The sequence below is a fragment of the Macrobrachium nipponense genome, chromosome 17, assembly GCF_015104395.2.
Source record: "Macrobrachium nipponense isolate FS-2020 chromosome 17, ASM1510439v2, whole genome shotgun sequence".
Classification (NCBI taxonomy): domain Eukaryota; kingdom Metazoa; phylum Arthropoda; class Malacostraca; order Decapoda; family Palaemonidae; genus Macrobrachium; species Macrobrachium nipponense.
Genome location: NC_087210.1, coordinates 87,780,937 through 87,795,258, shown reverse-complemented (window position 1 = coordinate 87,795,258; position 14,322 = coordinate 87,780,937). Strand labels below are relative to the sequence as shown.

The 14,322-nt window shown below is 34.3% G+C and overlaps 1 protein-coding gene across 10 annotated transcripts in view; it reads right to left on the bottom strand.

Moving 5' to 3' along the window:
- LOC135196433 (neural-cadherin-like) overlaps positions 1–14,322 on the bottom strand; it is a 352,116-nt gene that overhangs the window by 13,663 nt on the left and 324,131 nt on the right. For 7 of the 10 annotated variants that reach the window (XM_064223258.1, XM_064223259.1, XM_064223256.1 and 4 more), the window contains 4 exons: positions 5,501–5,644; positions 5,184–5,299; positions 3,096–3,260; positions 871–1,008 (listed from right to left, as the gene is read on the bottom strand). In XM_064223258.1, coding sequence (XP_064079328.1) covers positions 871–1,008; positions 3,096–3,260; positions 5,184–5,299; positions 5,501–5,644 — 563 coding nt within the window. Of the gene's footprint in view, positions 1–870; positions 1,009–3,095; positions 3,261–3,867; positions 4,033–5,183; positions 5,300–5,500; positions 5,645–14,322 lie in introns of all 10 variants that reach the window. The other 3 variants (XM_064223257.1, XM_064223264.1, XM_064223265.1) reach the window with 1 other exon arrangement.

Here is a 14,322-nt window from a genome sequence, read left to right as displayed (position 1 = left end):
TGTAATAAAATAAATATATATATTTTGTGAAGGACAAAACTTAATAAGGCTTTCCTTCAGCAAGTCTGAAGAAGTTAGCATAGATGTGTTACATCATAAACAAAAGCAATAATTCTTTCAAGATTTACAATCATTTCGACTTTAATTGCCTCTAATAAGAATCTACATGTGTTACAGCATAAACAAAAGCACCCAGTCTTTCAAGCTTTACAAACACCTCAACAAAATCTGCTTCTGATATGGAATCTAAAACATATTGGTAATGAAATTTTTATGAGACTTCTCTTGAGGTACTTCACTTCAAAGCCTTGGAACATGGGTAACAGGTAAATCATTATAGTGATAAAAGCCAATTTTGGCTCAATTTTCCACAGAATACTAGTATTTGTGTATAAAGGTGAGAATATAAGCAAGCTTAAAACTCACTTTCTAGGGCAGTAACACATGCTTTTCAACTCACAGTTAATATAAAAAAAATCTTACAGCAACTTATATTGACTATAAACAAAGTTTCTTGAACTTTTTATCAATTTAGATCACAATCTGATTAATCAATGGAATGGAAACAGAGCCTCCTGTTAATGATGAAGCCTAAATATGACATATAATACTAGTACTTATAAACTGAATTACTGTATACATTAACATGAGAGGAGAGAAGATAAAAAAAATTCCATTACTATATGCAGAGTACAATTCACTATAATATAATTTGTCCAATTCTGTTTTAAAATTTATGGTTTATCGTATTTGCATCAAACTTATATTTCATTTGGGTGATTACTTTGATTATGCAATATAGTTGCTTCTAATCCAAACATCAGAAAGTTTAAGAAAAATATTGCAAACTCTCTTTTCCAAAAGACATACCTTTTTGACAAATATTTCTCCTGATGTTCTATTTACTTCAAACTGTGACTGGTCTGGGCTTTCTTGGTAAATTCCTTGACCAGTAAGGAAATAAACAATGTCCTGCACTCGATCTCTGTCACCATCAGTTGCTGTAACCTGTTCACGTAGGAAGATACAATAATGCATATTCGTAACAAGAATTATGGTAAAATGTAATAACTGACATGCTTCTTCTATGCTTTTAAGTACCAATTGAAAAAATTGTATGAAAATAACCAGCTTAATAAAGTATAGATAACAATTACGTACAATATAATCACTGAACTTTTCACTCACATTTAACCTTCCTTAAAGCTGCTCAGCTATATGTTAGTTTTGGTGCAAATAATTTTTGTCATGCAACAGATCTGAACATCAAATGCACACTGTGAGCCTATTTCTTCCATGCTAAGGATGTGTATTTTATAATTTTTCACAATAACTAACATTAACACAACTGCTATTAGTGATTCAAATGAGGTCATCAAGAACCAATTTCCATTGAATTAGGAGAAAGAAAACTACAACATTTACCATCAAGAACCGATTTCCATTGAATTAGGAGAAAGATGAATACAACATTTACCTATCTGGAAGCTTCCAAAAGAAACTGTCTGATAAAAGCAACACATTAACAGCGGAACATGTGCAAATGTTATGGCACATCAAGATTTGGGAAGGAAGACACCTAAGGATATTTCAATCTTACCATATTATAACTGTATGCTGAATAGTACACAAGATATATTAACTGCAATATTCCTTGAGACCTCAATATCATCACTACTAAATCTTGCTTCTAATAAAAAAAATTGTTATTAAGGCAGCTTTAATGCTTCAAATGTGTGTATAGTGCAAAACAAATGACCAATGAATGTTATGGCATTAACAAAAAAAAAAAAAAAAAAAAAAAGGGTGGACACCAAATAAACCAAAGACTGTTCTCCCCATTTATCTTAGCATTTAGTTTAAGTACTACAATAAATTGTTCAAAGTTTATATTGAATTAAATAAACTGAAAATGTTCCATACCATTCAAGCTGAAGTAATTAAGATACTAGAATTAAAAAAATTCTAAATTAGTCCAGTCCACTTTATGAGATTATATATACCTTGTAAATATTTTTCAAATTTTGTTAATAGTTTAAATGCATTCAAAAATATCCCTTTTCCTAGCAGACAGCATAGCTGTGTTATTTCTTTTATAAAATAAGAATTCAAAGACCTTCAAATACCAACAAAAATTTCCAACTGTCTTATTTCAACAAAGGAGTTATACTGTAATATACACTAGCCAATAAGTACCCTTATGAATAAGAAATTTGTATTACTTTATTCCTTTTGCTAACTGCTTTGAAAACAAAAATCATCTTTATATGAACTTGAGTTTTTGACATGCATGTTTCTTTCAACAACAGTTAACAAAACTGCCTATCATTAATCAGTGTAATAACCCATAACACATTCTTCTGAGCTCTGGTTGGCATGCAATGCATATTAATCTTTTTATTCTAATGTGGAAGAATCATCAAATGGAAAATAATAATTGAATAATTTGTTACACTGCCAAGACTTAAAACTGCATACTTTTTAATAAGGCATTAGTTTTGTATGACCATGCACATGAGCCAGGGCTTATTGTGAGGCACACTTTGTTACATTATCTCCCTCTCACACCTTTTCTATGAAGAAAAAAAACTGCTCAATGTATCTGCTTGAAAAAAATTGTATATGTAAAATATTATATGGTTAAAAAAGGCATCTTTGTTGTTGATAAACTAACCCATGATGTAACACCTACATCAATAATCATCAAGAATATTAAATTCAAACTCCAAAAAGCACATAGCACTGGATTTAATTAATTTATGATTTGATGATCTTAGGAAAGTTACTTTACTGAAGGATTGAAAAGCTTATTCTGAAAATCCTACTTATGCTTGCCTATTATCTAACAACACAAGGCACACAACCATGGTCATGAAAAACAATGAACTTAAATCTTCATGAGGAAACCAGCAGCACAGTACACTACCCGAGTCTAAATAACCAAATGGAGAAAGTTCCTGGTCTCCAATGGTTCTAGGGCTAATGCTCCTTCTGTCACAAATAAGGGACAAGTTTGGACTCTGTTAGCATTTTCAGGTCTTTGGAAAAATATTTCAAAAGAAAACAATTTTGTGTTCCTCTGTTTATCTGTCTACCTTGATCAGGGCAATAGGCAAACCATCATTGCGTTCTTCTTCAATTGTGGCCTCATAAATGGGACGATCAAATTCAGGTGGACGGTCATTGACGTCGTTGATAAAGATGCTAACTTGAGTGGTAGCTTCGTTGACACTATCGGTGGCCACTAGAGTTAGATTGTACTGAATAGCCAAACAAGGAACCGGCGAACAAACAAAAGAAAAAAAAACTGTAAATATGATACTCCATTGGCATGCTAACTGCCATGACAGAAAATGGATTGAATAAAAACCTGCTATCATCACATCTGCTGCACATGCATCTCACTGGAATAAAAAAAGATGGTAAAAATAATCTGAAAGTGCATCAGGGTTGTAAAAAAAATAAAGGGATTCAGAGGCTTATTGCATGCACACTTAGGATATAGCAATATACATTTAATATACGAATATATAAATTTTGAAATCTAAAAGCCTTGGCTGATAACTGTGTTACAGTCGCGAGCATCACATATCAGGTGGAGGGGATTAAATAGCAAGGTGGGTGGACTGCTTTGGGACTTGGGTTGTAAGAAAAAATATAACAAATCAACATCACTTTTTCGTATTGAAATGATTCGTGTTTCTATCTAATCATTCCTGATTCTTGGGCAACATTGCACACAAAGTGAGAGGGAGAGAGAGACTGTGACTAAATCTATCCACAGGTTACACAAAGTAATAAGTGCAGAAAGTGAAGAAACAACAAGCCAAGGACATGGAGAAGAAAGGCTCCTAAGGAAGCAGAGACCGTGAGGATATTTTTGGGCAGGCTGCGGTCGTCCTCCTCGGTGATCTGCGTCTCATACAAAGGCCGATCAAACATTGGTGGATTATCATTCACATCTTTAACATGAATGACAACTGTGGTGTGATTCTCGTTACGGTTGTCAGAGGCCACCAGTCTGAGTTCGTACTGGACAAACAAAAGTTTTGTACAAGTTACTATTTCAATGAGTACAAGATGGATTTTCTTCTGCTCTTGATATGACAGTTGAAGAATACAGAAGGGAAAGAATAAATCTACTCAGCAACAAGACCAAAGAATAATACTATACGCTAATGAAACTATAGTTGACTTTTGCACACTTGAGAGTCACTATCTGTTAAAATCACAAGTAAAACACAGCGTAAAATAATAGTACTGTTTGTAAGCTACTGCATACAAAGCAGATCAGACATGTATGTATAATAATGTGTGCAAAGTATATGCATTAATACTGAATAATGTTAATATCTATTAACATTAGAGTTTTGCACTTGAATTGCAAATCAAATCATGTATATGATGTAACTAATTACCAACAAGTACCCTGCAAAAGCAAAACTGTCATATTTAAGAATATCATAAGTGCCAGCTTCATGCTGAGCTGAAAATGAAAGAATTTATTGCAATATATTCCAGTTATCATGGTGCAAAAAAAATAATTACATATAGTATTACACCTATACTTTTATCTATTTAAATATCACAAACATAATAATATATATATGTATATATGTATATATATCTTATATATATATATATATATAGATATATATATATATATATATAATTATATATATATATATATTATATATACTATATATATATATGTGTATCTATATGATATAATGATGTGATATATATATATATATATATCTATATATATATATATTATATATATATATATCTATATATTATCTAATATGTGTATCTATATTACATGTATTATTATATATATGTATATTATATATATGTAGTATTATATATATATATATATATATATATATATATATATATATATATATATATATATATATATATATATATATATATATTATATATTATATAATATATATATAGTGTGTGTGTGTGTGTGTGTGTGTGTGTGTGTGAAAAATAAAAGGTACACGGCTAAAATGTCATGGACAATTAATTAAAGAAAACTTATATACCGTAAACTGAAGTATTCTGAAAGTTGATCCTTACTAGGAGCCACATTACTAATTTGATAAATGTTGTACATGACAATGATACATCTCGAGGAACAATAGAAGACAAAGAAACTGTCATGAGCCACTCACCCTTTTTCTAGTTTCGTAATCCAGAGGGCCAGCCACGTAAATAGCACCAGTCATGTTCTTGACAGCAAAGGCACCGCCGATGTTACCATTGGTGATTTCATAACGGATGCGCGAAGCTGTGAACGCAATCATATGACAAATGAAAGATCGAAAGCATAACAACTTGCAGCAGCAAACATACCTCATATAAAAGAGCAAAATAAACACAAATTGCACAAGAGAGAGAGAGAGAGAGAGAGAGAGAGAGAGAGAGAGAGAGAGAGAGAGAGAGAGAGAGAGAGAGAGAGAGAGAGAGAGAGAGAGAATTGAAGCCTTACACTCATCGAGATCCTTGGCAGTCACGGTGAGGACGGTGTGCTGAATATCTTCATTTTCATCTACTTCTGCTTCGTAGAGGTTCTTGTCGAAGAAGGGAGGGTTGTCATTCTTGTCAGCAATGCCGATACGGATGAACTTCGTCACTGAAAAAGATAGAAAATGGCGAATGTTAGCATTCACATGGACATAAAAGTTTATGTTTTGACGAATGCATGTGCCCTCATAATTAAATAATATACTAAACTATAGACAACAAGAAACATTAATACAGTTTTGAATATAATGTTAACAATACACTAGGTCAGATATGATAATCTAAATGTGTAAACATTGTAAAATGTCATTTAAACCATAAAGTAGAAAAAAGCAGTTTCTTGAGATTTTATCATTCAAAAACTTTGTAACTGAAACAAAAGCAATATTATTAGAAGAAGATCTCCACCAGGTGAAATGGTCGTCCTCAAGAGAGCCTGTACCCCTAAGTATACAGGGGAGTTTCAGTGATTCGTGTACATAGCGCCATCTGAACAATTTAGCTTTAAACAAATATGATTTTCAATCGTGCCAGCACACTTTTGCGAGGATCGCATTGCATCTAACAAAATGCAATATCGTGCAGCAAAAGTTCCATTGGAATCTCAGCACCCGACGCAATATGGATATGCAGAACCAATAACTTCTGCAAACTGCCCGCAGAAACAGGAATAGTTTTCCCTTTCCTTCAGGTTTTTATGACTGGCAGAGTCAGAATGGAGTGGGACACTAGGATGAGAGTGTGTGGGAGGAATGGGTCTATTGAAGAGAAAGATTCTTTCACAAAATAACACTAAGCTAATTTGTATGCAGTACTGGTAAGTGCTTGTGAATGAATGGAAAATGTAGGGATTTACCTTAAAACAGAAATTATGTTCACACACAAACACACTCTCAAAACCTTTAGAATAACTATTGGAACAAAAACAGTTCATTTATCTAAGTAAAGTGTCGACACTTCACAATAATCTATATACTAGTTTTACATAACTGTGCAACTTCATTAGTAAGACAGCCTATGATATTTTTTAAAATCCCTCACTGACACAAGGAAATGTTAACAAGTAGCCTTGCCAATCATCATAACCATATTTACAAGTGAGAAAATATATTTAACAACGCTGTAAAATTGGAAATAACATTCATGTTAATTGTGCAGTACACCACCCTTAGAACATGAATCGTTAAAAGAAAACGACAAGTATTATCAGTGAAGCAGAGAAAACGAGAAACATTATCATGCATCGAGCGACAAAATTTATTTTAACTGCAGAAAGTCAAATTCATTTTGACAAGAGGAGAATGTTTTATGTACTACAACTCAAATGTCTACAACATGTAATATATTGGCTTCATGAGTTTCATTTGTATCATATAACAATTGTAATGAATTTGGATAAGGATACAATGAATTATATTATACATACACGAGAGAGAGAGAGAGAGAGAGAGAGAGAGAGAGAGAGAGAGAGAGAGAGAGAGAGAGAGAGAGAGAGAGAGAGAGAGAAAGTTTAATTAACATCTCTCAAAAGTTATAACTACATAGTAATACTCATTTCGGCCATTCCAAATTAATGTTTGCTTGATTCGAATAATAAAAATTAATCTGAACGGCACCATTACGTTTTTTTGGGGGGAAACAATCTACGAATACCAATTTTTCTGAAAAATGAACAGAATTAGGTTATTAGTCGCTCTTGCACTATGGTACCGGAATGGAAGGTAAATACATATATCTTTTACTTGCAATGGTATGATGTTTGTCGAAGGTCACTGACAAAATTCTGGGCCAAATATGTGACCGATCTGTTGTCAACATGTAGGCAAAGCGTACATGAGCCACTCTGTGGGGCCACAGAGAGGAGTCGGTGTATGACAGGCATATGGCTTCCCTTAGGCTTCCATTGCTTATAAGCTACGTCGAGCACACAAGCATCTGTGGCAAACGACTGTGGCGAGCTGTCGCTGATCCCCGCCACAGCTTATAAACAATGGAAGCCTATGGAAGCCAAATCCTGCCACACACCACTGCCACTCTGTGGCGCTACAGAGTGGCTCGTGTCCTCTGTGACTCAGGGGTCCAAACCAATTCTGCTATAAGTATATTACCAAGAGAACACCAAAGCAACAAGATTGAATGCTTATTGTTTACCTCAACACAGGAAAAACAGCGTTTACGTAACATAAACACGAAGAATGTTTACTTCAGGCAATTTAAAAGCAAAATTCATAACTATGGGCCAATCCATCATCCGCCGAGCTTATAAATTTCGTGCATCTAATAAAAACAAGAGTTTTAATGAAACTCGGGCAAAATGCGTTGAAAATAACTGCCAATATTGCTGCAGCTTTGAATAATGGTCAACAAAGCAGCAGAAATAACAAACATATTAATAATAATGTACTGTAATGATGCCATTGGAGTCGTAATGTTGAATCATTGTTATATATAATATTATAATAACAATCTAGAGGAAATATTGCACTCCTTGCAATAAATAGAACAAATATTACGCTCCTAGCAATGAAAGTAGGCATAAATTCAGAATACCTGGTCCAACAATAATGAAATTATTATTATTATTATTATTATTATTATTAAGAAGATGAAGTCTATTCATATGGAACAAGCTCACAAGGGCCTCTTGATTTTAAATTCAAAATTCCAAAGAGTATGATGTTCATAAAAAATAAGTAACAGAAGGTAATTGGATACACAAAAAGACTAGTTATTAGAGAGAAATAATAATAATAATAATAATAATAATAATAATAATAATAATAATAATAAAAAAATAATAATAATGACTGCGTCAACATTGAAAACCAAGCACTGGGGCAATATCTGAAAACCATTGAACACGAGTGGCTAAAGAGTGCATGGGAAGAAGGACTAATAAAAGTAGACGAAGACCCAGAAATATACAGAGACAGGAGAAAGACAGAAAGAACAGAGGACAGGCTCAACAAACCAATGCACGGACAATACATGAGACAGACTAAAGAACTAGCCAGCGATGACAATTGGCAATGGCTACAGAGGGGAGAGCTAAAGAAGGAAACTGAAGGAATGATAACAGCGGCACAAGATCAGGCCCTAAGAACCAGATATGTTCAAAGTACGATAGACAGAAATAACATCTCTCCCATATGTAGGAAGTGCAATACGAAAAATGAAACCATAAACCACATAGCAAGTGAATGCCCGGCACTTGCACAGAACCAGTACAAAAAGAGGCATGATTCAGTGGCAAAAGCCCTCCACTGGACCCTGTGCAAGAAACATCAGCTACCTTGCAGTAATAAGTGGTACGAGCACCAACCTGAAGGAGTGATAGAAAACGATCAGGCAAAGATCCTCTGGGACTATGGTATCAGAACGGATAGGGTGATACGTCGCAAACAGACCAGACGTGACGTTGATTGACAAAGTCAAGAAGAAAGTATCACTCATTGATGTCGCAATACCATGGGACACCAGAGTTGAAGAGAAAGAGAGGGAAAAAATGGATAAGTATCAATATCTGAAAATAGAAATAAGAAGGATATGGGATATGCCAGTGGAAATCGTACCCATAATCATAGGAGCACTAGGCACGATCCCAAGATCCCTGAAAAGGAATCTAGAAAAACTAGAGGCTGAAGTAGCTCCAGGACTCATGCAGAGTAAGAGTCCTGACCTAGAAACGGCACACATAGTAAGAAAAGTGATGGACTCCTAAGGAGGCAGATGCCCACCCGGAACCCCACACTATAAATACCACCCAGTCGAATTGGAGGACTGTGATAGAGCAAAAAAAAAAAAAAAAAAAATAAAATAATAATAATAATAATTACAAACCCAGTAACAACATGAAATATGGGGGACTCATCACAATATAACAACAATAATTTTAATAACATTTCTACCAACATCAATGGAGCGTTTCCAGATAATATCGCGAAAACTACTGATGAAGGGTATTCGTCAATATTGATTTGTAATAATTTTAGAGCACGAGGGACATAATTGAGCTCAAAACAATGGCAGCTTCGAAAACAATTAGCTCAAATAATGTTACAGTAATGACTGACTTCCTGTTTGAAAATTTCACGTTGGGTGCTGCATAAAATTCTTGATTCATTGGCATATACACATATGTGAACACTTGCAAAAAAAAAAATAAATAAATAAATAAAAAGTAAATAAATAAATAAATAAATAAATAAATAAATAAATAAATAAATAAATGTAAAAAAATAAATAAATATTCTTGATGCATTGGCATGTATACATATGTGAACACAAAAAATATATATAAATAAGAAATAAATAAATATTCTTGATTCATTGGCATGTATACATACGTGAACACTTGGAAAAAATAAATAAATAAATAAATATAATTAAATAAATAGCATTCTTTATTTAATTTTTTGTAATAACAGCCTTTGATCATTTTAAATGTCATGTTGTGAACACTTGAAAATAATAATCAATTACTGTTCGCTATTGTTTTTTTTTCTGGCAATAACTGACAGAAAATTTTACATCTAAAATATTGCATAAATTTCCTAATTCATTGGCACGTATAACAGGTGAACACAATTAAAATTATGAATCAATGTTCTTTTTTTTTCTATTTTTTTCTTAGTAATTGACTTTGAAAATTGTATGCATCAAACATTACATAAAATTCTTAACTCATTAGCATATATAACAACTACTGAAAGGAGTAAATCATATACGTACTATTCTCTTAATAAACCATACACTACGTGATCATATAAATAATGCTAAAACTCTAAGGTATATGACTGTCTATAAATTCATGATAATGACTCCAATATTGCTTCCTGAAAAACGAAGCACGAAAAACTAAAAACAAACAAGAACATATGTATAAAAACACACTGCATCCACAATCATTCTTTACCTTTCATCATATATTCATGAACAGAGTTGTAAAGGTGGAAAAATAATGATAGTAAAAAATAAATGGTTCGATGTGATGGCCTACAATGTGACCAGACAATGCGGGAGAATGAAAAAAAGAGAAAAAAGTAAATTCATAACCTTTTTATGGTCTCAAGCAAGATTTATTCTCTGGGATATGAAGGTACGATCGCTCTTCGAGAGCGCAAGAAAACCAAGATTGAACGGGGAGAGAGAGAGAGAGAGAGAGAGAGAGAGAGAGAGAGAGAGAGAGAGAGAGAGAGAGAGAGGAGGGGTAGTTACAAGGATTAGGATGTCTCAAAGACTTGTTAGTCCATCAGAGGAGACATCGTGTGCTCACTAATCCAGATACATTCATGTATACGAGGGAATAACAATAGATAATTTCAAGCAATGTTAGAGAGAGAGAGAGAGAGAGAGAGAGAGAGAGAGAGAGAGAGAGAGAGAGAGGAGGAGTAGTTACAAAGATTAGGATGTCTCAAAGACTAGTTAGTCCATCAGAGGAGACATCGTGTGCGCACTAATCCAGATACATTCATGTATACGAGGGAATAACATTAGATAATTTCAAGCAATGTTTGTGTGTGAGAGAGAGAGAGAGAGAGAGAGAGAGAGAGAGAGAGAGAGAGAGAGAGAGAGAGAGAGAGACTTACCATTGGGATTTGAGGAAATACAAGTACATAACTTCCAGCAATGTTTGTGGATGTGTGCGTGTGAGAGAGATAGAGAGAGCGAATACAGGAATATTAGATAATTTTAAGTACTGAAGAGAGAAGAGCGATATAGAGAGAGCGAATACAGGAATATTAGATAATTTTAAGTACTGAGAGAGAGAGAGAGAGAGAGAGGAGAGAGAGAGAGAGAGACTCACCATTGGCATAGTCGAGGTCATCTGACAACGGGAAGAGGATCGGAATGAGCACATTGGCAGCCATGTTGGAAAGCAACAACACACCTCTGTTGTTTTCCACTCGAAATTGTTTTGCCGTGAATCTTCCATAAAGGCGCTTTGTTGCTTCACCGAAGGCCCTGCTCACTTCTCATTTCACTAATGCATCACATCATATCTCATATCATATCATGTCTTACATATCATATCAAAGGAGGGTGTTTATGACGACGCTGAACGATAATAATATTTCACTCATTGCAAATAATAATGATTGTCATTGTATAATGTACTCATTATATGCTGAGAAACACAGCAAATAATGTTCATTATTATGATTGTATAATGTACTCATTATATGATGAGAAACACAGCAAATAATGCTCATTATTATGATTGTATAATGTACTCATTATATGCTGAAACACCGCAATTGATGCTTGTTATTATCATCATTATTCTAAATGTACTCATTGTATATTAAAACAATCTTTATCGGATAGAACAGATAGCTTGAATCATTGTACTTGGTTTCACCACAACAATGAGGTACAAATCACACAGCCTATTACTCAATGTAGTCATTATATAATGCATAAGATTTTAATTTCCTGACATACCAGATGACGTAATGCATTGTAAATGGTTTCACCACTACAATGAGGTACTAATCACACAACCTTAAATATAATGTAAATTCTTTTGCACGATGGAGTAAATATTCGTGTTTCGTTTTAAGAATGGCTACTTCTACACGATTAACTACCGAATAAACGAGAGAGAGAGAGAGAGAGAGAGAGAGAGAGAGAGAGAGAGAGAGAAGAGAGAGAGAAGAGAGAGAGAGAGAGAGAGAGAGAGAGAGAAATATTATATATATATATATATATGTATATAATATATATATATAATATATATATCTATATATATATATATATATAGGTATATATATATATATATATATATATATATTGACCCTCACCCCTCCCTGATATAGTCTCAGCTGTGAAGTCCATTTTCAGGTATTTATTGAGCTAATATTCATATATTCCAATAATTTCCTTCATCTAATGATCAAGAAATATTTCAACCCAACCCCCTTGCACAGTAATATCTCTCTCTCTCTCTCTCTCTCCTCTCTCTCTCTCTCTCGTCTCTCTCGCTCTCTCTCTCTCTCATCTCTCTCTCTCTCTCTCTCTCTCTTTCATATAGAAGAAGCCTGCAAATATTCATATCGGATATTAATTCACTCAAGCCACAAACTTCTTTAATGATACCTATCACGTACGACATCCTGTGCTAATGTATTTCCAATAATCTATAAGTGACATCCCCCATATAAGTTTAGCTACATATAATACTTTATAAGTTTTTCCCTTCCAGATGAGACAATTTCGCCAGCGCTCAAAAATAAAAATAAAAAATTTAGATAAACTAAAATAAAGACAGATCTCCCGCTTCCATATTTCATTCAATCGTGACTCTTCACGAAATACTTCAAGAAGAAATTCTCAAACATCTCCAGTGGATGTTGTGATATTCTCCATAATCACAAAGGGATGTTAACTCGACCGGCTACCCATTCAGTGTGTGTGTGGTGGGGTTGTTTGTGGTGGTGTTGGGGGGGGGGGATTAGGGTTGGGGGAATTGGGGGAGGGGGGGAGGGGGCTAGAAAGACTGAAGAACGATGAACCAAGGTAAGCATGTCCCATATTATGGAGCAGTAGTATCTGTAGCCCTTTATTCTATTGCACACTGTATAAACACTAAACAAAATATATGTACTATATTCATATACATACATACATAAAATTATATATATATAATATATATAATATATATATATATATATATAATATATATATGTTATCACGAACTCATTTCTTCTCCCATAGGTACAGGCCATCTGTTCGAGTACGCAAATGACATTATCAAGCCCAGGCCTATCAACAACCGGCCATTATTAAGGACAGTCCTATAGAAAAACGTAAAGGAGAAAGCATCGTAAGGCATAATGCGAAGGCTATAACTCTACGCTGATGAGAGAGAGAGAGAGAGAGAGAGAGAGAGAGAGAGAGAGAGAGATTCGTGTAAGCTTGAAAAGTCCGTTTATGACCACCTGAGTTATCGTTGATGAACCAATCAAATGGCAGCATTGGCGTTATAGAATATGACACAACAGTGACATGAGAGAGGAGAGAGAGGAGAGAGAGAGAGAGAGAGAGAGAGAGAGGAGAGATAGAGAGAGAGAGGAGAGGAGAGAGAGAGAGAGAGAGAGAGAGAGAGAGAGAGAGAGATTAGCTAAAAAAAAAAACCCTCTAATTTGTCTTTTTGACGAGTATATCAAATTGAAACATGGCGATCTATTATCTATATTTCCTTTGATGCCATACGCATTTTTCCATAGCTCTCCCCTCCAGCAGTAGTCAATGGATATATCCACAGCTTCCCATTCTCCCCCTCAAGACAATGTAAAAATTCAAACCAATTATCGTAAATATGTATTAATAAATGAATACATATATTGAGAAATGAACACTCTCTCTCTCTCTCTCTCTGATTGCGAGGACAACTAATAGAAACATTCAAATTGCTGAAAGGCATAACAAAAGTAAACAGTAACCTGTTGTCTCCTCAGATGGACTAACAAGTCTTTGAGACATCCTAATCCTTGTAACTCTCTCTCTCTCTCTCTCTCTCTCTCTCTCTCTCTCTCTCTCTCTCTCTCTCTCTCTCTTTCTCAAAACCCTAAGACTATTAAAACTTACCGAGTATAATCTACAATAAAACTAAATTCCCTCAAACGTCGATCTTTCTTAAATTGCAAGCAGCTTGCACACTAATTACGCGCATAAATTTCTCTGGTTCGCGTGCCGAAAGCACCTTTCGTACTACTCTTCCGCTCGTTACGTATGCAATCCACCACAGAGAGAGATTTCTCCTTCTGCAAATGCCATTAGCGATCA